Source organism: Pollicipes pollicipes, unplaced genomic scaffold (assembly GCF_011947565.3).
Source record: "Pollicipes pollicipes isolate AB1234 unplaced genomic scaffold, Ppol_2.1 Scaffold_4881;HRSCAF=5763_pilon_pilon_pilon, whole genome shotgun sequence".
Classification (NCBI taxonomy): domain Eukaryota; kingdom Metazoa; phylum Arthropoda; class Thecostraca; order Pollicipedomorpha; family Pollicipedidae; genus Pollicipes; species Pollicipes pollicipes.
The window spans coordinates 31,063,640-31,091,410 of record NW_023596576.1 but is presented as its reverse complement, the minus strand read 5'-3'; the positions used below and the strand labels follow the sequence as shown (position 1 = coordinate 31,091,410).

The 27,771-nt window shown below is 51.8% G+C and overlaps 2 protein-coding genes across 3 annotated transcripts; one reads left to right on the top strand and one right to left on the bottom strand.

The window, feature by feature from the left end:
* The first annotated feature begins 9,670 nt into the window (after positions 1-9,670).
* LOC119099922 (uncharacterized) lies at positions 9,671-11,885 on the top strand. The gene is made up of 3 exons (XM_037223012.1): positions 9,671-9,844; positions 10,212-10,378; positions 11,616-11,885. The coding sequence occupies exons 1-3, from the start codon at positions 9,692-9,694 to the stop codon at positions 11,758-11,760; spliced, it is 465 nt and encodes a 154-aa protein (XP_037078907.1). The 5' UTR covers positions 9,671-9,691; the 3' UTR covers positions 11,761-11,885.
* Positions 11,886-12,067: 182 nt separating this feature from the next.
* On the bottom strand, positions 12,068-26,431 carry LOC119101234 (uncharacterized). 2 transcript variants are annotated; one of them, XM_037224535.1, is made up of 9 exons: positions 26,261-26,431; positions 25,546-25,610; positions 23,357-23,425; positions 22,710-22,838; positions 18,341-18,456; positions 17,847-17,988; positions 16,924-17,038; positions 16,312-16,465; positions 12,068-12,569 (listed from the first exon to the last, which is right to left on the bottom strand). In XM_037224535.1, exons 2-9 carry the CDS (start codon positions 25,554-25,556, stop codon positions 12,445-12,447), a joined length of 861 nt encoding a protein of 286 aa, XP_037080430.1. In that variant the 5' UTR covers positions 25,557-25,610; positions 26,261-26,431; the 3' UTR covers positions 12,068-12,444. The 2 variants fall into 2 exon arrangements, with proteins under 2 accessions (XP_037080430.1, XP_037080431.1); XM_037224536.1 differs by lacking the exon at positions 26,261-26,431 and adding an exon at positions 26,111-26,169.
* Between the last annotated feature and the right edge of the window lie 1,340 nt (positions 26,432-27,771).

The following is a 27,771-nucleotide window of genomic DNA, read 5'->3' as shown; positions in this document are numbered from 1 at the left end:
GCGCCGCCCGCGCCGCGCGCAGAACAGACGCGCGCGACCCACTGACGAAGCCGGCCAACTGTGACGGGCCTGCGGCTCCAGCTCGGCGCCGGAAACGTCGCCAGTGGAGCCGAACGCTGCCACGCGGCCTTTGATCGTAATCAGAACCAAATCCGCACTTGCTTGCAGTTCTGGAACATGCCATACATTACTTGTGGGGGCGGATGAGGTGGACCTTTGTAGTTAAGTCAGTTTGCTGATACACCACTGAGAGTTCGGCAAAGTTAAAATCACCTTATCGGCTCTCAAAAGGCGCTGGCTTTGAGATCGGTACGGCGTCCGGCTGACTGGATGCGCGTGCCTATGAGTAGGCGCGGCGGGACGCATTGCGGCCGCCGCATTGCGGAGATGGTTTGAATTTGTTCCACTCGCATTCGAATGTGGCTGGAGATTGCCCGTTCACCTGCTACTTAGACCAGACGGCTAATGTGAACTACCAGATCATATCGATTTATTCAAACTTTGTCCAGCGCCGAGTGACCCGACCTTTGTTTTGACCGAATTCCTGTGTGCTGCACGTACAGCAGGCATTTAGTGCAACCAGCGATGCATCTTTCTCTCAGCCTTGTCTGGCGCAAGGGCGGAGGCAACATTATCCGTTGAACTGGGCGGTACGACTTGGGTGGTGGGTTCAGGGTGCACGCAACAAGCTATGCTTAGCAGGTACTGTGAACGCAGTCACCCATTCAAACCATTCGGAATAAATTTATAAAAAACCCTTTCGGTCTGATGGCATGCCGTAGGATTTTGGCCTCGGGGTTCAGGAACAGGTATGCCTTCCTCGGCTAACAGCACGGGTTCCACGGGACTCCTGTGAAAAAAAACACTTCGCTCTGATGTGGCGGGCTTCCCATCTCCATCTTTCATGTTCCTTATACTCTTCATTGATTTGGAAGTAGGCGCGCGCCCAGGCCAGCAGCACAAGGCCGCATTTTGCCTGTACCCTCGGAGTTGTGCGAAGGGGGCTGTGTACAGTCGTGATCGAATATGGCTACGTTTCCGAAATATTTTTTAATGTCCGTGTATAGCCGGAACTTATGCCACATTTCTGAATGGAGAAGTGGGGTTTGCCTGGGTAAGGAGGACAGCTAAAATTATAAACGACGTTGTGCTCATTAGGCGCACCAAATTTCTTACATGACACACCTTACTTTGTTTCAGCTTTCAAATCTTAACGCGTCTACCTTGATGTTTTCAAAGAAGACATTGCTCGCATTTTAGTGCATGCCATTAGTTGATGGGGCGGGGGGCACCGTTCCCACTTCAATACGACACTGCCTACAGATGTCGTCCCATCTCGTGCATCAGTCAGGTAGCGCAGGCTCCAGTGATTGGATTGCGCGAAAGTGGGTCATGCGCAAGCCCACTCTTAATGGGTGAGTGGCTCTCAGATTACTAGATACGCGCGTGTTGTGTGGCAAGACATGCTCGTACCCTCGCAATTTGAGAACCACACACATTTTACGCGCCAACTTCCGCGGCGGACCAGGCGCGCGCGACGCGCAGCCGCGTGGGAACGCCGTGTACGTCTCAGACCGCGCAACGGTCCGTTCCGTGGCGATGCGCCGGCCTCCTCATGTTGCTAGGGCGTTTCAAAAGCTCGGCGCGTGGATTTCCGACTTAAGCGCAGCGCATGTTGCATGCCTCACGATGTATTGGAAGCAAATATGACGGCCATTATAGTCTCAACCCTGGGCCGTGAATGCTCCCCGGTAGCGAAGGCGACGTTCGCCATCCTTCCCCCACCAGCCTCTGAGCAGCAATGGCCGCGGTGACGCCGCCATCGCCGTTCAACGCCCGGCGAACGCCACCCCGCGCATGCGCGCCATTTGAACACGTCGTGGATATCGTGCGCATGCGCCACCAGGCGAATTGTCTGTGGCGGGTAGCCAGCTGGCCAACGGAGGGCAGCTGCTGACGTCAGTCTACGTAGCGCGGCATTCCTCGTATGCTGCAGTCTTGGAAATTGTGCGCGGTATCACACGCCATTGATCCGTTAACGTTTTCCGCTAGATGTGATGATTGTTGCGGTAGATGGCGTTCTGGCGCTAGTGCCGGGTACCCGTATGGACTATGCATTGCGTTTCGCTGCGCAGTAGTCAAGGGGATGAATATCATCCATTGTACGGACCGCGGCTTTTTTGTAGGCTTACTGGGTCAGTGTCCTGACTCGCTAGTGGCGTGATTAGTTACATACTTGGGAGCCCAAGGGGGAAGAGAATTTTAACGTAAATTTACAGCTGGCGTATTGGCCCAGCCCAGAGCGACCCGGGCAGGCGATGTGGCAGCTGCGATGCTCGCCCATTGGTCTTTGGTGCATTTTATGTGGACAGAAAATGCCAGGTATGGCACAGTTCAAATGTTGGTCTCGTTGAAGCCTTGGCAGATCATCTTTGTGAGCATTGAAATGTACATTCTCATTTCATTGAAGCGAGCGGTGTTTGAGCGTGCAAAATAAGGGTTTGATTAGTCACTTACGCAAACACAATTGGTACGCTGTCTCACTGCATGCAGGCACAGCCAGCACACCAGTGGAACTTACCATCAGCCCATTTCCATTGGCTCGATCCTCAATATCTCTGCCCTTTTCGCCTTCGGTGCTGTGCGCTCCATGCCATGTCCCAGGGCACCTGAGGGGTGGTCGGATATTACGGCACAGGGTAGCCATGGCTGGGTGTTTGCGCGGTTCAGCGTGGCTGTCTGTGGCTGTCTGCTAGTGTGCACGTCGCAGGGAGGGAACGCTTTCAGGCAGCTGGGAACGGTCCCCCTGTCGAACGAGTGAAAAATACCAGGCTCTTCCGGTCGATTGCTTTGTGTCACGGCCCCTCCACTTGGGCGTGAGGCCTGCGGTAAGTTCGGAGCAACCCGGACTACAAGGAATCTATGCCGTCGGCGTCATTCAATGTGCCATACCTCATAGATTCTGCACATTTTGGTGTTAGCAGCGATCCGGACGGTGAAGGCCGTATTCGATCTGTCCTCAGCACGCGCATCAGCACCAGCCACGGCCATTATTCCCCCTACGTCACATCACGTGGTCACAAAGCCACGTGGTTTGCGACGTCACTGACGCTGCTGCCAGGATTTTTTTTGCAGCCCATTTTTTGGCAGGATTTTTGGCATGGATATTTTAAGCGCTACCACATTACATACCTAAGTCTGACCAAGAAGCTCGAGTTTGATGTGGTAGGTCGTGCGTTTGCGTGTACGGGTAGAGTACGAGGTGGGGGTGAAGTGGGGGGCGCATATCTGTAATTTGGGGGAATGCAACGTGGGATCGATAAGAAGGGACTTAGACTGCCTGAACAGGGGTTGCCATGGGGAGGTGACAGTGGTGTGATGTGTGGTTGCGTTCCCAATAATTTAATAGCGTTGAAGTAAACGGAAGGCATGAAGAACAGAAAGAAAGCGCCTCGCGTCTGGAAGATAGACATTGTCAGCACAAGTATGGGAGTTTAACTAAGGATTACATTCATGTCAGCACAACTAGCTGTGAAATAAGTGGCAAGTAGCACTGAAGATAGAGGGAGAGAGATATATCTTTCTTTCTCTTTCTCTTCCTCTCTGTCGACGTTCTCCACAAAGCTCCGATGTGGTTCAGTTAAGTTCAAGTGAGATGAAGACATAAGTAAACCTGATAACAATGCTCGTCTTGTAAAACATAACGCCTTGGGGGTGAACTATTTGCGTGCAGTCGTTCCAGTGCTCTGGCATGGGTCTGACTACAAGATCTGATGTGATTGGATGTGATATGAGACTCAAGAACTTGGGTCCGAGTCTGTTTCTTTTCACGATACCCGAGTCTCTGAGTAAAAGTCCTTGGAAACTATCCTAGTCTAAATCCTGCAGCCTTGATCCAAGTCCATCAGGTCCCCGCTGGATCAAACCGGACAAATTTATGTTCACACCAGATTGTCAGTCAAGGGCGTCTTCACGTGGTAGCCCCAGGGGCACGTGCCTCTTCCTGCTCTTGTGAATTTTATGACTTGTGTTCGAGTCAGTGTTGTCGTCAAAATTCTAGATAGACGCTTTAAACTAGGCAAATGAAGAACACGGGATGTCGTTATATGTCACGCCAGAAATTTCGCAGACCGTTGCCGTCAAGAGACCGTCAGAAATAGGAATATAATGGGGCAGTAATTTATGAAGCTAACTCACTTCGACCGCATAGTCCTAACCCAGCGTTGTCACTTTGACCAAACTCAAACCTGACCTAGCGTTGCCACTTTACTCGGCCTCTTGTCGAGCCTTTATCGAAATGTTAGCCTTTATCGAAATGTTATCGATCGGACTGCGGGTCCAACTTGTTTTGAGTTTCTGTTCTGATAGGGATGGGGTGGGGGGTTCGATATGGCCCTTAAGGTTTTCTGAGGATGCCCTCTGCGATCTGCAAGCGCGCCCAAACTTTCGGCAGCCTCCGGGTGTCCATGGCGCGTGTTTTGAATTTGGGGTTTCTTAGGATCGACATTTTGTGGGAGCACTGCACGCCGATCTACGACCGGCGCGGGCGGCGGGCGGCAACCGACGATTCTGCAGACTTCGTGCGGTGGGCCAACACTGGAGTATTGAGAGGGTTCTGCGTCGTGACTATATGCTTAAAACACATACAAGTATTTTCCTTGGTACACTGAGTTGAACCCGTGTAAGGTCACCTTGGGCATGGTTTCGTACATACGAGCATACGCAGCTGAATAATTCAATTTGCAGGACAGTTGACCTTTGACCTAGCCTAGTGGGATCAATTTGCAGATATGTGGCATGAAACTTAGTACCTATCGCGAAATCTCGTTGAAAACCATTGGCTGTTGTTTCTGCGGTGCTTGATCTTAGTTTGGAAACGGCAGGAAGTCCATCTTCCCACACCAGTCCTCGTTATGAAAAACTGCGGATCAGGGCGACGGTTAGATTCTTTCAAGGAACCGAAAATTTTGTGACTTCACCGGCTGGCCACCGGTCAAACTTGGACGTACGGACCCCCTTTGCAGCAACTGATTGTCCCGTCTTGTTTTAGTTGTAGCTACGTGCAAATTTATATAAAACGTGTGCTCCACATTTTCAAGATTTTGAATGCCACCTGTGGGATTAGTCCTGGTTTTCTCACTGCGGCAGGAGATATCGCAAATTTGTAATTCCCCGTTCGTTTAACATGATGAACGTAAAATTTGAAAGGGTCAGAAGTGAAAAGAGGGCTTGAGGCGGGGTCGTGATTTCGGCTACCCTGGTTGCACAATAGCGTTAGCAAATGTCAGGTTCAGAATGTGGAACGGATCGCGTGCTTTCGAGGGCAAGTCTTGAACCCGTCAATCATGAAAAGGGATGCAACGTAGTGGTGCCTTGGTTGTGGCTGCGGTCTAGCCCATTGCCTTTAGGAACGCAACAGCGGCAGTTCCATGTGTTCGGGACTTGATGGGGGGTCCTTTGGTTTTAGATAATGTTTTTTTTTCTGGGGCCTGTAAAAAACACGGAACGAGAATATGAACATTTGACTACGTCCAATGCCTTTGAATTGCTGAAGTATTCACTTCGTTCATCGTTTCAGCTCTGTTTTCTTTCTTGTTGCCACGTGACGCGAGACACATCCCTCTGCTGACCCATCGTATACAGTCCTGTGGTTGACCCAGCCGTCCATGGGTGGGCCCTGAGCCGGTTTTGGCCGGCCGTGAGCTCCGTGCCGCCTCGCTCGGGGCCGGGAGAAGCCGGTCAAGTGCCGTTCCGCTGCCCCCCCCCCCCCCTCCCCCAGGGCTGGCCACCATCGCCACCGCCGCCGCCGGCCGACGGCAAGCAGGTGGAGGCACGGTGCGACCTCCTTACCTGGAGAAAGCGACTTGTAACTTACGATGGCATGCTCTTGCTACTGGGGTGGAAGTCAGACGTAAGGTCAGGAATGTAATTCGATCTCAGCGTGCGTACATCGAGAACGTAGGGCGGGAGATGAATTGCAATTTTAAATGTGGGGAAATGCTTTCTTCGTGCCACACGTACCAATGACATCGACAGTTTCGTTTGTTTTTTGCGCTGTGAAGTTTGGCTTTAATACAGGTTGCGAGATTATTGTTACTTTTAACTGTGGCAGCAAGTATGGCAGTTCTCTCATACATGACGACACCCTCGGGTTTGGTACGTAACAAGGTCAGCTGAACGACACGCTGGAAAGTGGCGAAATTATCTTCTATCTGCATCACGTTTGTGGTAGTAACATGGTTTTCATACTTTTCTTTCTTTTTTGAAGGATTTTGTTTCAGAAGTGTGTCCCTTCAAAGGAAAAATAAGATTGTAAGCATTTTTTTTCGCTTTGTCTGACCATTTTAATTGCGGAATTAGACGACTTTAATCCGTTATTCATTTTAGAGGGACTGCAGTTCCCGAAACTATTGGCTACTTGGCTATTGGGATTGGTCTGCCATATGCAAATGTGCACTGCGTTGTCGCTGCAGTGTTCATCTTATCTCGCGCTCGTGCAGTAGCTTCATCGCTTTTCTGGTCAGCAGAGATGAATGCACCCTATGCCATGTTTTATATGCGCGGTACGTAACGTCGCTGGCCTGCCTCTCGACTCACCAAAGCTCGATGCAGGAAATCCTGCTGATGACGTCACGGGGTGAAGCTGGCCTCGACTGAATAATCCCTGCCGGTGCCACGGGTGACCAGCCGGGCCCTGATTTTTAAGGTCACATACCAGCCGCGATCCAGGGCTTAGGAAAGGAGGACCCAGTCTCTTGAGGCGTGCTCGCCCTCGATAAGACTGGTGTTATGGACACGAGTGGATGAACGGTTTCGACCAGAACCATTGCGAACCCTGCAGCCATCATAATACCTTGCTTTGCTGATGCCATTGCTGCATTGCTGATGCATTGGGGGTTTTGTGCTTGTTGATGGGTTCTGAACATGGCATGTGTATATATATATATATATATATATATATATATATATATATATATATTTAATGTGTGTGTGTGTGTGTGTGTGTGTGTGTGTGTGTGTGTGTGTGTGTGTGTGTGTGTGTGTGTGTGTGTGTGTGTGTGTGTGTGTCTGTGTGTGTGTGTGTGTGTGTGTGTCGGGTTGCTTCCTCATTATTGACTCGTGACCCATCACTTGTTTGGTTGCATGGTCGCATGACTATTTGTAGAAGAATTGGTGAAAATGAACTGTTGTGCCTTTGCCGTGACTCAACATTTTCCGTGTACCACTCCGTGCACACGTGTTCGTATTCGTGGCAAAGAAGTTGAGTCATTCGACATGGATGCCCCGTCGTTGGCAAGCTGCCAGCAGTGGAGCATTGCGGCAAGTCTGACGGGCCCCAGGTCGGGCAATGAAGTGTCCCTCCCCCTAACGTTCAGACATTTTGCAATTTCTCATTACGATTGTTGCTTAAATTGACACTTTTAGATGCGGATGTCAGCTATCAAACACAAAAGTGAGCAATTTTCGGGGCGCTCTGCGCTTACTCGAATTTAGAGAACTGTTCGCATTCCTGGCGAATACGGGAGTTAGACTGATACTTCATGACGCATGGTGATCAGGGGTCATTTGCTTGGAGCATGGGTGTTGCATATGAAGGCTTCAATATTTTGTATGACTGTCAGAAGTTTTTGCGTAGGAAAATTCGAATCCTTGTCGCACTCACCGCCGCATATCATGATATTGTACAGAACGGTGTCAATTCGCGCTCCGGCAGTCACTGTGTTCCAGTATTGTCAGTTGCAGCGGTACGGCACCACCCCAGCTGGGACGGTGATCCTGCCGGTGACGTCAGTCACACGTAATTGACAGGCAGCACAGCTCGGCTATTGATTGGTGCATCCGGCCATCGAGCGAGCTGCTCGCCCGGCTCCCAGCTGAGCCCCGCCGGGCGCCACCTCACATGCTGCCATCTGTTGGCAGACTGGCAAACCAGACGGTGGTGCCGCCCGGCTACCAGGCCGTTCTGTCGCCGCAGCAGCTGTTCGCGCAGATGCACATGCCGTCGGCGGTGTCAGCCTACAGCGCGCCCAGCGTACCGCGGCAGGAGGTCAGTGCTGCTGCCGTCCTCCGACGTGCTGCGCGACCACACGGTCCATGCGCGTACATTCGTCCGGCCGTGCGGACGTTCGGCGTTCGGATGTTAGTCTTGCCTCTCGCGGGTCGAGTGGACGCTTGAAGCTTCCACCCGTGCCCGCTCCCGTTCAGTGCTGAGCTCTGTTATAAAGTGGCCGTCCCGCATCCAACCGAAGCCGATGGCGTCATATTTCGATGCTGCGTAGTCCGCAGCCTCGCGCAGGGGTGTTCAGGATGGTGTGCGGACAAAAAAGTCGTTCGGAAAAGGCGGAGCGGAAAGAGTAGATAGATATAAATTTGTCTAGGCTTTTGGTGCTGTTGCATGCATGAAAAAATCAAAGTTATGCTGCGTGGCGAAGGAAGCCGGAGCCAAAATTATGTTTGCAACTAGCATTGCATTGGGCACTGGGTGTTTTGCTCAGGGAGTCAACGCAGCAAGCTCTGTTAACCACGCACCCTGAGCCGAAATCGTCCACGCAAACCAATTTGATGGCTTTTTCCTTGAGCCGAGGCTCTGTTTAATCCCATGGTCATCACTTTCATTGACGTTTTTCGCTTTATTTTCCATTTTGACCCTTTTCTATTTTTCCTGAGTACTTCAACTAGAAGCGTCATCATTGGCGCGGCCCATGTCCGTGATTGTCGTCCGTGCCCCGGACCCTTGCTTGGCCCCGTGACGCAGCAGCGACCTCCACCGCGAGCGGATTGCCCGCTTGCGGCTCCCTAGTGGCCGCTGCTATGTCCCCCTTTTGTACCAGGCGTCAAATCCTGATAGTTTTTGCTTCCAGTCTTGTGTTCCACTAGTCCGCTTACTTTCATCCCCTCAAATTTGGTTTTTGTCCAACTTGTTCTTGAATTGCATCCCAGTTTGACCTAACCTGACCAATTTGACCAATTTTTCCAGTCGGATTTTTGCATTTTGGCTTTTTGTCCTTCGAATTTGTTTCTTCAGGTTCGACTCCTCGGCTATGTATGTGGGAGTTTTCCTTCGGCGTTTTGCTTGCGAGTCTTTGCGCTGGAGCCTTTCAAAATTGATAAGTGTGCCTGAAATCATGCCTAACGCCTGTATAACTCAACATGACCTATGAACACAGGGTTTGGGGTATTAAGTCGCGGCGGACACCACATATGCGCGCACCGTCGGTTCGTACTGTTACCACTGTCTAGAAATGCCACGTTACGTTGCTAGCTCAGCACGGTTGCTGGGCTAATGTTATGAGCTGGAGTTTTAGGCCTTGGCCTAGTTTATCCCTGTGAACCAGACCCGCATAGCCGCCGTCATGTTCCCTCTAGCGCGCTGGCCCGTCAGGGTTTATTTTCTCTCACTCCTATACCCCGCGTCTGTGCCAACCCCTTTCCGTCTCCGCCTGTCCTGTCCTCGTCCTCGTCCATCTTCCTCGCTCTGTGCGCTTTCCACTTGCTCACTCGGTGGCGTTTCCGCTGTTGGGTGGGTGTCGCACCACCCACCCAACAGCGGCGCACCACCGCGGTCGGCTTGCGTGACCCGCGCGTGACACCTCGCCCCGCCGCCTCCGCGCAGGGCAGCCTTTCGTCGGGCCCGTCGCCGCGGCCGGCCAGCGCCGTGCCCGGTGGCCGCCAGGCGCCGCCGCTGCTGCCGATGTCGGCGGCCAAGCGCCCGGCGCCGTCCTCGGAGCCGCAGCCGGTCGACCTCAGCCGTTCGTCGCTGGATGTCGGTCGGCTGATGCCGCTGCCGCGCGCCCAGTTCAGGGCGCCGCAGACCTCGCCCGAGCCCTTCGTCGTCCAGAAGACGGTCAGTGGTGGCCGCGGGCCGGGTGTCGCGTCAGAAGGGCGGCGGCCTGGGTGTGGCGTGTGGCAGACGCGAGGGTTGGCAGGCTCGCTTGCTCCGTCATGTCAAAAACTGGGCCCATCAGGCATCAGGTGTGTTGGCAGTTATCATCGCCTCAGATCGGTCAAGACATCATGCGTGCCTCATAGGCGGCTGGTAAGCTACTCTTTCACGGCCCCGCGAGCTGGCATGTGGTTGGAGCATTTGGAATTGTTTGAGCTGCCTCAGCCGGTTATGCAGGGCCCAGTGTATCGGACCGATAGCGGACCGTTCGAACGTCTGCTCGTACGGCGGCGGGGTCACTGAGCCGAGCCTCTGACTCTGACCACAGACAATCGAGTCCCGGCCAGTGCTGTGCATCAACGGCTCGCCGCACGACTTCTCCCAGCTGTACGTCAGCCTGCACGAGCTGGTCAAGCATATCTTCCCCAAAGTGCCAGTGCGCTCGCTGCAAGAGATCCTCGCTGTGCTCGGCATCTACGTCTTCAAGGCGACCCCGTGAGTGACTTCTGGAGCGCGCCGCCCGCCGTCCGGCGGAGGGTTGTGTTACGGGCCCGGATGGCGTTCGAAGGGCATGCTCTGGGAACTGGAAATACACGAGGCCTCTGTGAAGTGTTTCTGTCTGCGACACGCAGGCCCACTTACTGTGCAGTCCAACACGACACGTTCGAGCCGAACTCCACGTGCCAGGCCGTCAGCCTGCGCTGGCTCAAGGCATCTTTCACTGGCATATCTCGGTGACGTCCGTCCACCGGTGGATCGTGCGGGGCTGGCGTTGTTGCGGATGACCGGATTGCTCGTGTGGCCTGGTGACCTCGTGTATTTTTGCCTGTGAACTCCCGTCGTGCGGCGACAGATGCGGTTATCTTGTGTTCCGGTACCAGCTGCCGACGCTCCGCGGACTGGTGCTTTCGGCTCGTCCCGCGCTGTGTGCCGTGTGCCCCAATCTTTGTACGATGTTTTCCAACCTCTGCACGCATGTTGACCCCTGCGTCACGTGTGCTGACCCCTCGTCAGTGTGCTGGACCCCGCGTCAAGTCTGGTCACGTGTGCTGACCCCGCGTCACGTGTTGCCTGACCCATGCGTCCCCTGTGCTGACCAATCGCACGCTGGTGCTGACCATTCGCACGTGTGTGCAGACCTCTGCGTCACGTGTGCTGACCCCTGCGTCACGTGTGCTGACCAACGCGTCACGTGTGCTGACCAATGCGTCACGTGTGCTGACCCATGCGTCACGTGTGCTGACCAATGCGTCACGTGTGCTGACCAATGCGTCACGCCTGCTGACCCCTGCATCACGTGTGGACCCCTGCGTTACGTGTGCTGACCTCTGCGTCCTGTCATGGTGCCTGTGCGACGTGACCGGGCTTCCAACGCGTTTTGAAGTCTGCCGTGTGGTGTAACCTCTGTCGTGCCCTCTGTGCTGTGGTCATGAGGCGAGTGCTTTCCGCCCGGACACTGTTCTCGTATGTTCTCGATCTCGCATGTTCTGACTCAGTGGCGGATGCCCCGCCCGCCAATCGCCGCGTCCCCCTGTTCCGCGCGTCGGGGTTGTCGCACTGACCGACACGCGTGCCATGCCGTCCCGGCATCTCCAGCGGTAACACGGCCTGTGTGCCGCAGCAACACAGGCCGCGTCGCGCTGTCGCCTGTGGCGGGCCGTGACACGCCACGCCGCGCGCCGCGCTCGGCCGCCGCCGTGCTGACGTGCGCCGTCCATCTCTGTCTCGGCAGGGACCACCTGGTGGTGATGAACCTCTCTGGCTGCGTGGTGCCGCCTGACCGGACCGTGGGCCTGGTACGGCTGACCGACCTGCTCACCTTTATGCCGCAAATCGGCTACATGTGCTCCAGCGAGAGCGCCAAGCGACGAAGCTGATCTCAGGGGGCGCCGGCCGCGCCCGCCCCCTGTAGGCCCGCACGGGCGGAATGTGATACTAGTCGAGAGCAACGGTTAGCTATTTATTGTATGACGGACCATGAATACACGTTTGTTCTGTTCGAGCGCGCTTGGGCTCAGCGAGGTGGCGCCTCTTGATAATGGCGCGGTGCCTGTAGAGAGGCGGCGTGCTTTATGTTGGCGACTTCGGGAACGACCGTTGTCAAAGGTTCCCGGATCGCCTGTACCTGCTGTCATGGTGCCGCAACATGTCTTTGCGGCGGAAGAAAAACAACCAACGACTGCCGTAACCTTATATTAAAGCCGACTAGGCTACTCCGGGACAGCTCCCCACCGCCACTTCCTTCATTCCCATACCCGCGGGGCGACTGCGGATGATACACACGCGTGGTGTAGCCAGTCCCCCCCCCCCCCCCCCCATCAGTTCAATGCACTATTTCTTATCTCTTCTGATGCCAGCGCGTCACGCGACTGTTGGACACGCCCACTCCAGGCGCGTCACCTCCGCCGCCAGCGCCACTATCGTCGCGCAAGCCACCTCTAGGCGCGACAGTCTGGCATGCTATCTGCCTCTCCCACCGAGCCGCCCCCCGTCCGGGCGGGCGAGCTATCCCAGGAGCGGCGCGGGGACTGGTCCGGCCGGCCCAGCTCCAGGCCGACCGGTCAACAGCCGAACAGGCTCCTCCAGAAGGCGTCGCCGAGTCGGCTCTGCTCGGGCGTGGCGGCCGAAGCTTCCGGGCCGGCGCTGGGCGGCGCCTGCCACTGGCGGTCGAAATCTGGCAGCGCCTCTGGCGGACGGACGTGAATGACGTCACAGGTGTGTATTCGTCCGCGGGTACGCGGCGGCCGAAGCTTTACGCAACACGAGGCTGCGACGGAAGCGGCGTCCGGATCTGACCCCCGGAGTAACGATGACCCAGCGGGGGAGGGAGCAGGTTAGACTATGCTCCGGGGCGGCTAAGCTGATGGTTATGGGACAGGCCATTGCACAGGTATGGGCATGAGGCTCACACCCGCCTCCCCCTCCAAATGGTGACGTCTCTGCTCCAGAGGTCGTGATTTCAAGGTGTTGGAGCGTCCGATCCGTTTGGAACATCGCTGGATGTTCTTCGATGCACAGAAACGCTGGGGAGAAGCCGCCTTTTGCACGCCTCAGGCTCCAAGGCGCGGACATTTTCGATCGTGTTATGGCTGAGATCAGCGGGAACGGAAAGGTCGTTTGCCGTCACACCATGCAGTCCTCTCCACCCGGGCCAATTGAGGTAACAACCCGTCGCTGAACAGGAACGTGACGCGGTAGGAAAAACGTGGCGAAGTTCAGTAACTGGGGAAAGGATAGAATTATCTGGTTCGGTTCATGAGCCTGTGCAAAGCGCACGAACAGCGCATCGGGATATTCAAATGCACCGACAATGTCCAGCTAGATGGCCAGAAACATCGTCGTCGATCAGGCCTCCCAAACCCAGTCAAAAGCCGGCCATTTACCATATACACGACACCGTTAATACCTGTTGGCCGTTGCTGAGCGTCGTTGTCAAAGCGACCATGACTTACCACATGACTAACATGACTTACCATTTCGGTTCTCGGTTTCGTTATAAGTTACATTAAGTAAGTTAAGGGGAATGTTCAGCGTTGGAAGATGTTGAGGCAGACATCAGACCAACCAGCAGCTACAAACGAGCTTATTTCAATCACGTCTGATTGATGATTGAAATAAGCTCGTTTGCAGCTACTGGTCAGGCTCCTCCAGACAACACCACTTCACTTTTCGGCAAATAAAGCCGTCAACGTTTGATTACGTCATATATCGTTTGATTGTCATGGAACGCCTTTATGACGTCAGAGTGTCTGCCAGATGGCCCTCGTCAGTGTTGCCACTGTGGCGGACTGGCCAACTCACTTAAAATACCTAATAATATACATAATGTATAATATATGACTTGCCGAGATGGTAGTGTTTGCTGAAGCGTGCTTGCAGGCCCCGAAAATCTGAATGCCCGCGTTTTGACCCTTTCTCGTGGTGTCAATTATATGGTGTATAATTGTCCGTCAAGGTATATTTTTACTTGTATTTACATACTCGGTTATATCAAGTCGTCCGATTCCCAGTCTCATTTCCATAATAACTCATACCACTGCCCCAATTCCTGTGTTATGTAGCGCAAAACGTGATTCGTGTTCTAAATTCGCACTCGACGGTTAATGCCTCGAATCGTGCTGACGTAAGACAGACTCCAATTATTCCATGGTCATTTTTGTTGGGCCTCGCTCACGGCCAATGAGGTGGCAGTATTAGCGGGACGTTTGTATAGCGTCTTGCCTGCCTGGGCGACCTTGAGTCTGCAGGAAATGTTCGCGGGCGTCCAAGCTCAGAAACAAGAGGAGCTTGAGCCCTAAGAAGGCTATAGCTGTGGACTGCGCTGCATGATCTTCATAAAGGCTATCCCAGTTCAAAACCCCATACTGACGCGGAACACTCCCTTCAAGGATGGGCTTCGGCAGTGACGTCACACGCAAAACAGGGGGGGGAGGGGGCGGCATCCTGGTCCACTGGACGCCCATTCACTACTAGACTAAGCCCATTGAATATGTGAAGCAGTGCCTGGCTTGCCTGTGTCGTCGCTTCTGAAGCCCATCCCCAACCTGACCGAGAGGTGAAGCAAGCGCTTCTGAAGCCCATTCCCTACTTGGCTGGGAGGTTAAGTAAGCGCGTATAAAGCCCATTCCCCACTTGGTTGAGAGGTGAGGTAAGCTCTTCTGAAGCCCATTTCCTACTTGGCTGAGAGGTGAAGTAAGAGCTTTTGAAGCCCATTCTTCACTTAACGGAGGGGCGAAGTAAGCGCTTCTGAAGCCCATTCCCCACTTGGCTGAGAGGTGAGGTAAGCTTTTCTGAAGCCAATTTCCTACTTGGCTGAGAGGTGAAGTAAGCGCTTCTCAAGCCCATTCTTCACTTGGCCGAGGGGCGAAGTACGCGGGGTAGGTCGCAATGATGCTTAGAAAGTCGTCTCGCAACGGCCAACGCGAGCTGACCGTCAGAGACGGGTGCATTCGACAAATGAGCAGCTCTCGACCGCACGTGGATAGCGAGATCAACGATTACCTTTTTGGCCACAACTTGCCAATAACTGTACGATCGAATAATGTGCAAATGTGTCATTGATGCGCTCTGTATTGATACCCGGCCTGAATGAACTAATTCTACCTTTTGCCCTTATTTCGACGTGGCCACGTCCTTCATAGTCACGTGACGCACATACCTGTGACGCGCCGGGCTGTCACCTCTGTGAAGTGTTCCGCAATAATAAAAAAATAGGGTCCAGGTAGCTACGTCACACACGTAAGCCCTCAACCGAAGCAGCGAATGGGCTTGTGGCCAATGAAGAAGGGCCGCCTGATGGACAGAACCAAGCCACATCCACCATTTGTAGGACGACAGGGGCATGACTTCGCTCACACGTAGTAAAATAGCACGGTATGTTTTGTACACAATAAGTAGGTCTGTCGAAATCGTGTCGACATGTGATAAGCGATGGCGGGTTTGACTGAGTCCATGTCACTTATTAGAGATAGTTGGCTCGCACTGTTCGCGTTAAACATCCCAGGCATCCCGCTGAAGGCCGGGGCGCTCAGCACCTAATAGTAAATCTGGCCGACCTGCACCCAATAGTAAATCTGTCGACATTCAACGGAGCCACCGGGCCATCAGGCCAGGCGTTTACCCCAAGTTCCGGCTGACGAAGCCCAATGGTACCCGACTAGACAAAGCGAACGTCATTCGTGCCCCTCAGTTGACGAGTGGTCAGTACCAACTGACTGTCCAGAAGCCCCTGACGTGATCAACGAAGTCACGGATATTGAGACACGTGGCGTTGACAAGCCGCACGAATTAGCACACTTTATGGCACCTTCCACTGACTGTCCAGAAGCCCCTGACGTGATCAACGAAGTCACGGATATTGAGACGTGGCGTTGACAAGCCGTACGAATTAGCACACTTTATGGCACCTTCCACTGACTGTCCAGAAGCCCCTGACGTGATCAACGAAGTCACGGATATTGAGACGTGACGTTGACAAGCCGCACGAATTAGCACACTTTATGGCACCTTCCACTGACTGTCCAGAAGCCCCTGACGTGATCAACGAAGTCACGGATATTGAGACGTGGCGTTGACAAGCCGCACGAATTAGCACACTTTATGGCACCTTCCACTGACTGCGAAGTTACATGTAATGGGAGGTGCCAAGGCACGGCCCTGTTTCCCCACATCACAGATTGCTATCAATATACACGTACTACCCACTCCCGACCATTTATTTCTTTAGCCCGACAGGCTACACAAATTATCAACGTGCTTTACTGATCGTTGACAAGTCCCCGTACGCAAAACAAACCACCGCATGCGCGTGAATACTGCAGGCTGTGTTCTGAGGCGTCCTTGTACACACATAACTCTGGCTGTAGCTGTGGTTGCAGGCCGGCCGTAAAGCCGTGGCCAGCCGTGGCCAGCCGCGCGCCCACTCTCACCCGGTTGCAGGTTAGTGAGCTGCTCCTCGCGCTCACTGGTGCCGTCCGGCTGCTGGCGCGTCACCACCGTCTGCTGGCGATCGCCGAGTCGACGCGTCACCGTCTCGCGGCTCCGGCCGTCCGGGCCCGTCTCCAAGCGGCGCTCCTCCACCCGCTGGCGGCGGCGCGCGCGCCCCAGCACCGGGCCGACAGGTTAGACTGGGCTATGGATTAGTCTGGTGTTCGGCTAACGCCACCGGGACATTCGCCGGCTCCACTCCTGCCAGGGCGTGAAGACGGCGACGGCCTAAGGAGTCCGTGCTCCTAAACATAGCCAGCGCCAGAGAATGCGAATTGCTATCAAAAGCCACTAGACGGCAGCGACGACCAACAATGTCCGTCATCGTTGATGTGCAGAAATATTTCCGTTAACACTAAGTATTACCCTCAACAGCCATAACTTCCCTCAATACAACAACCATGAAACAGTGTCTAACCACGCACCGAGCGGATGCGCCCCGTCTGCAGTAGCAGAGTTGATGCAGCTGAACCCAACCAGAGCAGGGGAACCTGCGACCCCGAACCCACCGCCAACGGCTCATGACGGGAGTCCCGTGCGCTGCACCGGCTCACCCCGTCCGGGCCGACAGAGCGGCGCACTATGACGCTGCTGCTGCTGCTGCTGCTGAAGTGGCCGTCGGGCGCGGGTCGGTCCAACAGCGCCGACAGGCTGCCGCCGTCCGTCACCCTGCCGCAGCGCCGGCGTCAGGCGTCTCGGCCGGCGGCTACCGACCGGAGACAGTCGACTCCACTGGCGCTATTGGCATGCCCATACAGGCCGAAGACAGTCGACTCCACTGGCGCTATTGGCATGCCCACACAGGCCGGAGACAGTCGACTGCACTGGCGCTAATGGTAGGCCCACAAACACGTGGCTTGTCTTTTCGGCGTACAACGCCGTGAACAGTGAGACAGGACTGGCTGGTCATCGGATCTTTACGAAACACTCCGCTGCTGAGGCCGTATGGTGTCTCCTGTCTCTCACCCTCAGAGGACGGGAGGATGGGCGGGCTACATAGTACGTGATGTGGACCCAAATGAACGGATGCCAGGTGTGGAGCAGGGAGCGTGGCAGGTCAAGGGGCTGCAGTTTGGAGCAGTGATTGCATTACACTTTGCAAAATGCGCGCCAGTTCTGCAGTGGCACGCGTATGTTACGGTGTAGTTGGGGCGGAACGTCACTGCCAGCGTTGCTGCTGTGCATGGCCGTCTTGCGGACGGCGGAACGCAACATTCATAATTTTCGTCACGGATTAGATTGGACCTGGCGAGCGGTAAGTGCGTCTTGCGTGCAAAAGCGCTAGACAAACACCAGTCATGGTGTCATTCAGTACATCCCCGAGCCACATTACTTCGCGCTCGCGTTTTGTGCCCCCCCCCCCCCCCCCCTCCCTCTGCAGCCCAAGCGGCATCAGGTGTCAAAGGCGCCGGATATTGCTATCCGCGCCGCCTTCAGGGCTGGAGTTGCGCGGACGGCGTCGCCGACCCGAACCCACCGGTCGTCCAGGTCCGAGTCGGCGCGCCCCTCGTCCAAGTCCAGGCCCGGCTTCAGCATGCGGTCGCGCAGACTTCCCGGCTCGCCGCCAGGCTGCGCTGGCGACGAGCCCCGTGGCGCCTCCAGCGGCGGCTGCTGGAACCCTGCAGCGGGGCCGGCGTCATTGGACGGCGCACACGCCGCGCGCGCTCGACGCGACCGCGGCCAGCTGACAAACACGCGTGGCCTGATCTGCGGGCTGCGAACGCTTCTACGCCATGTATGCCGCATGTTGCATTCACGCGTACCCCAACAGTGCATGCAACAAGCACACGACAAACCACAAATGGAAGGTATCCTAAAGCAGCAGGTGCAAAACGCACAATAAGGTTGCGTTTTGGAATGCCCATTCACAAGTTACGACCAGAGTCAATGTACCACGACCAAAGGACCAACATGCTATGCTGATTCCTGAGTAGCTTTTCTTTCTATCTGCCAGGGGCAAACTAAGCTCACCAGGGGGAAAGTCCATCAGTCCAAAACCTTGGAAAGTGCGCCGGAACTGCTCCTCGAAGTGTCGAAACATGTCCTCAGGCTCAGGAAAAATTGGGAAGCCGAAGTCGTCTTGCCCGCTGAAATCACATTTCGCATTTTCTTAATGAAGCAAAGAACAGGCACATCCTCCAGAACCACGCCTGGCGCCGAGGGTTACAAAAGACAGGCAGACATTCCCCTGGGGTATCGGTCGATGGCGCAACAAAACTAAACACTCTTTTTCTTCAAAGATATAATCCAAACTTTTTGAATAGATAGGCTTCTGTGATCAGAGCCCACACTAAGCTGCGCTTGTTGTGTGAACCCCTTCCATCCGATCGCGAAATTCCAGGTTAATGGCAAAACTTGGCGGCGAAAGTTTAACTCGCAATGCTCGGCACGGCCCCCTCGCCCTCTGACGCCAAATGGTCTTTAGCGTGACTGCTGCTAACGGTCGCAGGCCATACCTGCCCAGGGCAACTAGCGAGCGCCTAAAGCGCCTCGAACCCACCCCGCCGCGGGTGAGTGGATCGGAGGGCGGGTGCTCTAACCTACAGAGCCATGAGGTAGGACTGCGCACCTCGTCACGAAGCCTAGAAAGCACCGCGGTATACATACATACATACATACATACATGTATTTTCATATATAGATATGTATATATACATATGCATGTATATATATATATATATATATATATATATATATATATATATATATATATATATATATATATACGGCTTCGTCGGCTCCACGCATTCAGTACCCCGCGATCTTTTTAGGGGCCCCAGGAACATGCTTGGACTCGTAATTAGTACGACCACGCCCCAGTGTCCCCAGGCGCTTAAGGAGAGATATTGTTCCAGTGAAGTTCGCACTTCAATCCCGTGACCATTACAAACGGAAGACTAGTTAGCTGCACGGAAGCGTCTTCACCCGACACAGCACGGAGGTCTAAACTAATGTCAGGTTCGAGCAGTGTCAAAACGCTGTCCAACTGATACTGATCCACTGTGAGCGCCTGAGGGCTGACCGATTCAGTTCGAAGTTCCAAAGTTGACCCATTTCTACAACACTTGAATGCATCAAAACACAGCATATATCTAGGATTCTTTGCATACCCTAAAAATGATCAAAGTATTCCCTAAGACGACCCCCACGTGTGAACTCGGCGCGTCAACCCCTGACTCACTTACAACAGTTAGCACGCGGATCTACAATACAGCGGCAAAGAACAGTTGGTTCGGGGTCGATTTCCGGAACTCGGATGGGGTTCTCGCACGGTTGTCGCATGGGAAATTTGAAGATTTACAATCGTCACTCTCTCAGATCTGCAGTGTTCATAAGGCCGGTGCATGTATCCCTTCCGATGGGTTTGGAGGGTTTATAAGCCCAGTGCGTGGCCAACCTCCATTCTGAAGGGCGTATAACCCGGCGCGTACCTACCCTCCGTTTTGGAGGCTGCGCGAGCCCGGTGCGTGACCGTGCTCTCTTTTGGAGGGTGTATACGCGCAACCTGTATCCTAAACGTGTGAGTCTCAATCGAGGCTGACAGAAACCAATGTTTTAAATATTGTGCAACTGTTGCGTAATTCCCCACCGCACATCACGACAAATTTATGATTAAAATGTTATGCAAGCCACTATAAAACAAATAGGGACACCTGACACATAGCAGTTAGTGCAGCTGCCTTCTAGCCAAGGTTGCAATCTTTCTCACCTAAGGGATAGATACTGGGGCAAAATGGTACTGACCTAGGCTTCTAACGACCCATACATATTCCATTTGGGGCCAGAGGTGTAGTTTCCTATTTAGTTGGCTGGGACTTTAGCCCCTCCCTCCAACTTTTGGTCAAATTTAGGAAGACATGGCTTGTACTTTTTATTTGGGTCTAACGATTTTCTCTGCTCACCCCTCCCAAAATTATGTACAAAACTACACGGTCCGGGACGTCAGACTGCTGCGTGATCTGGGCTCAGATGTCAATGCTGCGGGGTCAAAGGAACCATTTCATCCCCACAGAACAAACTGGCCCTTCATAGTTAGCAACGCTGCATCTAATCACCGATGGTGAGTCTGGTACAATACTATTCGCAGCACTACGTCCCTGAGCTGAACTTGTATGTCGTCTATATCCTCCACCAATCTCACTATCGCTGCTCGACAGACGGCTCCCGCGTGGGGCTCTCAGGAGCAAACGTCGGAATGCTACAGAAATGGCGCGCACAAAGTAGCAGTTATCAACAACACAGACGCCGGCAGTTATTATCGGTTTTGACATTGTCCTTTAGGACCTTAATGGTTTTAAAGAACTTACTCATAAAAAGAACCCAGCTTTTAAAAATCCAAACATCAAAAAACGTGAATAATTACAAAATCAAAGGTCCTGCCCAACCGAAAACAAGAAACAATACTTTCGCTTTACACTCACACCACGATTTGGTGGTGACGCTCCGCGGTTCGATGGAAAGCTGCATGTTTTTATTAAATACAACCTTTGCGCATTTTCAATCTGCATTCAGCTCGGACTTCTTGGTGAAGGATATGCGGTCTCTCCAATGCTGAACATTTCCTGACAGCCGCAGACATCGGAGGCGCCGTTGATTTCGCCAGCCCAAGCGAATATTTAGGATGGTGTTTGACGTCATTTTTATACGTTATGCACAATCTGCAAACGAAGAAATCATCAAAAAAGTATCAAAATTAATTTGTATCTAGTATTTGATTGACACCTTACATATGCATGTGTTGCTGTAACGTCATATATTCCCATGTAAGTTTCAGTGTGCAATCCAGAGACGTTGAATGATCGCGCGTTCGAGATATTCACCGTTCTCCCTATTCCCCATGGCTACCCGCCCCTCCAGGAGAGGCGACTGTTGTTTTGAGCGCGGCGCTCGGAGTCCGGTGTCTGAGCGCAGAAGTGTCGTCTGGGCGGACGGTAGGTGGGTTCAACGTGCGCTACCGCGCAGGCTTGGGCCTGAATACTACGGGCATTGAAAGGAAAGAATGTGTACAACATGATGCGATTTGGCTGAAACCCGCAGGCAATTTAGTCGTGGTGAGTGGCTATGACGCAGTCGAAGTTTCGGGAAAGGCTTATTATTATCTGGAAATAAGCCGCCTCACATTGCATACTGATCACAATTTTCTCATCTTCTGTCCAGTGCACGTTTTTGGAGGACAAAACATTTTGGCGCCAAAAAACCAGGAAACACCAAAATTTCAGACGCTGATGGGGCATGTGGTGATATGGGGTATGCGGCGCTATGGGGTATGCTGTGGCACGGGTTATGCAGTGGTATGTGGTAAGCAGGGATGCATACATGAGGATAGCAAGGGTATGGATATGGGGTATGCTGGGTATGGGTATCAGGTTGGTGGTATGTGGGTACGTAGGGTATGTGATGTGGGGCACGCGGTAAATGGGGGGTAAGGTGTATGCGGAGGTATGGGGTATGGGGAAGTATGGGATATACAAAGTATGCGTGGGTGTGGTGTTGACTGGTACAGACCATACTACGTGAGCAAGGTCCGTGCTCAGGAAGCCATCCAGGTGAGCAGGGGCTGATACGCTAGCAGTGAGGCCTAGTAAATATGTCGCCTTCCTGGCACGGTTTAAGACCAGCTACGGTGCGAACTGCGCAAGGTCATAAATGCTGCTCATGTGGTCTGATCGGTCCAACTGACCACTTTGACATGCAGACGGTCCGGTAGAGTATACCAAGTATCCTCGCTACTATAATCACCTGCCCCTGTATTCTCGTATTTACGTTTTCATTTTAGGATCAAGATTTCATGCTGCTGTTCATATCAGCTGCAACACTTCATTCTTCCGCCATTGAGCAGTGGTCTGACCAGTTAGGGTGAAACGAAATAAAAATATGCCCATGAGATGGGGGAAAACGTCCCGCCCGTCCCCTGACTGTGGTATAACTATCTCGTGCCCACCCGATGACACCAAATATACGGAATGAGCAACATCCATAGTTAAAAAACGAGTGAATATCTTGCAAAAAGTATTGACCTGCTCACGTTTTCATCAGTTACATTCAAGACATGCCAGTCGCACGTCTGCAAGGCTTTCAGGCCCATGCGTCCCCGCGGCACTTGAGCGGCAGCGAGTTCAGTAGAACTTTGGAAACTACAGAGCCATAACCAGCTATGAAAACTGCTGCCGGATAACCTCAAAAGCCAAGCGATGCCTGTGGTCGGCGGCTCATTCCCCGCCCCACTTCTGCTTACACATCATTTTTGTTCCCCTAACCAGCAACACATTTTCTGCACACCAGCCCATGAAGAAAACATGCTTACAGTGTGCTACGTTCCAGCCGCATCCAAGCCACACACCTGCGTGAGCCGCCATACTGGCCGGCGTCGTCCGCGTCGTCGTCCGGCTGCTCCGGCCTGCTGAAGTCTTGGGTCCGGTCCACCATGGCCGAGAAGTCGCGGAACAGGTCATAGAACGGGTCACTGCTCCTGTAACGCGCCGCTGGAGCCGTCAGGGCCGGCGCCGGCCGCTCTGACGAGGCCGTCTGCGGCGAGCGGCGGCACCGGTGCAAGCGCGTGTCCACGGCAGCCACGGGCGGCCGTCATACCAACGCACGCTCACCGGCTGCGGAGTCGGGGACAGCACCCGGGCACGACAGCTGCGAGCACGCTTCTGTGCCAGACCGTGGATAACGCCCCGGGATAACGGACGCGGACACACGCTCACTCGACTCATGCGGCCACCACTGGTGAACGGACTGACTGACGACACGCAGACAAATCACTGCCAACATATGTTCAATGTCACAGACCAATGTGTAGGAGCTAAGGATGATGGGTTCCTGCAAAAACACAACTCACTGCATGTCTTGCGGATGGTTTGTAAAATGCCGTATTATGAGACACAACTGTTCAATGATAACATCAAACACAAAAGAAGATGCAAAAATGGGCATGCACCCTGAGCAAAAGGTCTGCTCTGCTCACCACGCATCCACGTTCCTTACCACACATCCCTGTTGTTGTTTTCATCGGCACTTCTGGCTGGAAGACCCATCAGACCTCGAAAGAAATCTCTGAAACGATATGTTGGTAGTTTAGGACACAAGGCAAAGCAAATGATACAGCATTTGCAGCAGCAATCATCCATAATATAAGGAAGGGGTCATAAGCAAGTATGTGTATTTTGTCATATTTTCAGCTACATCATCAAACATTTCTAGCAAGCCTCATGAATGCATCCACATATATCTATCTATAATTAAATAATGGGTATATAGATGATATAATGATTATTGGAATAAATTCTATTATCATATATATATATCATATCTATATCTAATATATATCTATATATATATTAATCTCTATCTCTATCTCTATCTCTATATATACTATATATATGTTGGAATATTTTAGCAGAATTCTTTCTTTGATACATGTTTGATTAAAAATAACTGCTGACCTCAAGCATTAACGAGCTTTTTGATGCATCATTTTAGAGTTTCCGAGCCTTGACTTGCGTCATCGCTTAGATTAAAGATGGTTCGCACAAAATTACTCATATAATTCCATCACTCCTTCCATTCTAACGTTTCGAGATCTTATCTCATCTTCGGAGAAGACTAAATTGCACAAGAAATCAGTTTTGAGTTTTAAAGGATGAAAAATTGTGCACTACTGTTGGAAAACATCTTTTAGTATGGAGAACATAAATGAAGCACAACTAATTGAAGTAAGACGGATTGCTATTTTCATCTTCATACATGTAAGAAACACTCATAATGGGAACATCACAAAGACACAATGGGAACACTATTGTCACAATCACATCAGAAGTGCTCACCGCCCACCACCTAGTAGCTCAAGAGTCCTGCAAGAATTTGTCTGTCTGTTTAAGGCCGGAGAGAGTTCGTTAATGAATATGCTTTCCCAAATTTGAAGGCGTCTTCTGTCACTGCACGTCCGTAAAATGTCAGTACTGTCTGTCAGTTGTTGTCGTGTCAATGTCATGTCGTGTTCCTGTCGCATGTGGTCCAGAGGTGCCCCGTCACGTAAGTGCATTGTCAGGCGTCGTGAGAGTGTCGTTGTGGTCACACTAATGTAGTGTGTGGGACGAAGTTTGCAGCCTTTGATGTTGCATTGGAATTGATACACTACATTGGTGCATTTCAGTTTGTCGGGTTTGTCTGGGCTGTTTCTCATAAGAAAGTTCGATATCTTCTTATTACAATAGTAAACGACAATGTCTATTTTGTGGTTGTTTTTGCCTTTAACATGTTGAGAGATAATTTCCCGTAAAGCTTTTTCATCCTGTTTGTGAGCAGATGTCATTTGATTTTGATAGTACAGTTTGATGGTTGGTTGGGTGTCTTGCCTTGGTTTGCTGTCAGTGTCTTGTCATATGTCATTGTGTCTCATTTTCAATGTCAGAATTTGAAAAACCATTGTTCACCAGGATCTGTTGATTGGTGATATAGATTATACACCAATCAACAGAGGTCACAGATTACAAAATATTTGTATCAATTCAATCATATCATGTCAAAAATATACATAACACATTTCTTTAAAATGGTGATGTCATATACAGTAAAATGGTATATTCTGCAGCATTATATTGCCAAGTATAGAATGAAGCATGGAACTTATGGCATCAGAGCACTGCCACAATGACTCACTGACTATCTATACTACTCTTACCTAAGTCCATCTCCAAATGTACTCAAAGTACATTTGGATGTGTACTCAATCTACTCAAATGTACTCAAGCATGTAGTGTACACAGCAGTAGATAATGGGGTGCACAGGTAGGGGTGAGCAGTGAAAAATAGCCAATAGCCCCCATCAAAATACTAGACTGATCCTTCTGCTAGTGCTTCGAAAGGACATGATGCCATGACAAATTGGGCATGAAATTGAATGCTTCACATTAATTATTCAATACAGAGCCATGCACTTGATGTGTCCTAAATGTATGGCATTGTGGATGCTATTTAAGGCATGCACTGTTGCACTGCAACCAGAAAATTAAACTCCCAAAACATCTGATGGAACCTTAAGGAGCACCAGCATTTTGGTTGACAGTTTGGTGGCCATTTTACTGTTAACTACATTTGGACCTGCTATCCCTGGTTGGATCTCCCCTTTGCACAAGAGATCACATATGCAGGGTGGTACATTATATTGACCTTACCTGAATGGCATCTTTGCCAATTCCTTTTAATGGCTTGCTGGAAAGCTGATATGCAAGACAATATTCTATAAAAAAGACAAAAAACATATTACAAAGAATGTGTGTCAAGCACTAAATGAGCATAACACAAATTTAACACTGATAGCAGCTCAAAACTGTGCTTTGCATTAATCCTGTGTTTCAGAGAATGTCAGACATTAGCTAGAGAGTATATTATCTATCACATCTTTATTTGAGCACCATCATCAGATGCGTAACACCGGGTAAGGAGGTACATACATGGCTGACAAAAATTACATCATGTGAATGAACACAAACATTATTTAACACCTTACTGATTCACACACAAAAACAGGGCTTAAAACTTTGAGAATACAGGCAAAGTAAAAACCAAAGCATCCTGTCATAGTGGTGGTTCATGATGCTGCTGTACTCATTCTTGCTAAGCCCAGGTAGCCAATGATCCATACCAGTGTAGCAATAACAAAATGAGAAAGAGGCTCAATGATGCGAAGTTACCAGAATCCAAGCCGCAAAACACACGTTACACCCAACCTGCCCACACCTCCAGTAAAGTAGCAATATCTGCAACAATTTCAGAGTATGGCAGTAACTTGTTTGTGGGCTGGATCTGACGTGCCATGCAACTTGGACTGTAACATGCAGCGCATGAGGAATGCAAAATACACAGATAATCAACAAACTACCAGCTTACCATAGACGCGACGGCCGCGAATGTTCCTGGAGGAAAAACAATATCAGAACGATCTGGTATTTCTACACTAGAACAATGGTTTATAACCAGTGTTATATGACGCAATCCACCTCACTCCAGCAAGCGAGACAGCTCCAACAGCACTTGCCAACTTGACACCAAAACAATGACACTCTGCGGTTCAATATTACTGTTAAACAACTGGCATGACAATGTAAGCCACATAGGCAAGTTCCGATCTCCTTGAAAAAGTCTCAAGATGATTTATGGCACAAGAGCATTGAAAATTGCCTTAATTTTGCAACACCATGTGACCTTCGAGGTCATAGCTGGATCAAAGGACGGTAACCTAGTGTCACCCAAAAATTACTGACCGGTTTGAAAATTGGAAGCATCAAAATATTCACAAGTACAAGAGCTAACGTTCGTCAAAAGGTCCTGACCTTAAAAGGTCACCCTTTTGAGTCAAAAACGGGCTCAAAGGACGGAGAACCCCATATCGCCCAAAATTACCGGACGATTTTAAACTTACAACGATCAAAATATTCACAAGTTCAAGAGATAGCGTCCATTAAAAAGTCCCGACCTCTCAAAGTCATGCTTCAAGGTCAAACGCAGGCTCAATTAGGACTGGGGAACTCAAAATCATCTACAAATTACGGCCGATTTTAAACTTGCAAACATCAGGATATGCACCGCAGAAAAAGCCAGCTAGCGTCCGTGAAAATTCCCGGCCCAGCCTGTTGTTGTAGTCCAGCCCAGCCTGTGTTGTGCTCTGGTAGCCACTGGTCCTTGGATCGTCCTGGGCGTCCGAGCTGTGGCGTCCCAGCTCCGGTCACATGTCTGAATACACGGCCGGATGAAAGGTTGCATTCCACTGTATGATATGGCTCTGTGGTACGATGGGAAGGGTGTGGATAGCCTCGGAAGGCGAAGTCCCGAGAACCGAGTAAAGTGCAGACGACTGTCAACCCTACAGGTAACCACCTGTCTTTCAACTATGGTGGACAATCACCAAAACATTTACACTCTCTCATCCTCAACGCATGCCTGTCAAATTTCGCACAATTACTCATGGTCAGAGACAAGCGTTTAAAGGAACTGTGTCGTGATGTTACTGGCGTGCGCCTGGGTCCGCCCCTGCTCGCGCCGCCAGTGCGGCTGTACCTCGGAACGCCGCTGCCCCGACCTGCGGTGCACTGCCTGGGGCGCCGCCCGCCGGGGTCGGCGCCGCCTGCTCGCCTCGCGTGTCAAGACAGTTGCCGTCTCGCAGCGCTCGTGTCTGCTCTGAATGACCGTGGTCTGACTAAAGGGAGAACGAGCAGATAAAACACGTAAAACTTGAATATGGCGCAGCCGACAGGATTCAAACCTGTGCGTCGACACCCCATCAAAGAAGCAACAGGGAAGCAGCAGAGAAGCAGCAGAGAAGCAGCAGGGAAGCGGCAGGAAAGCAGCAGAGAAGAAGCAGTCCGAGTAGCAGCGGGGAAGTAGCAGTCTGAGAAGTAGCA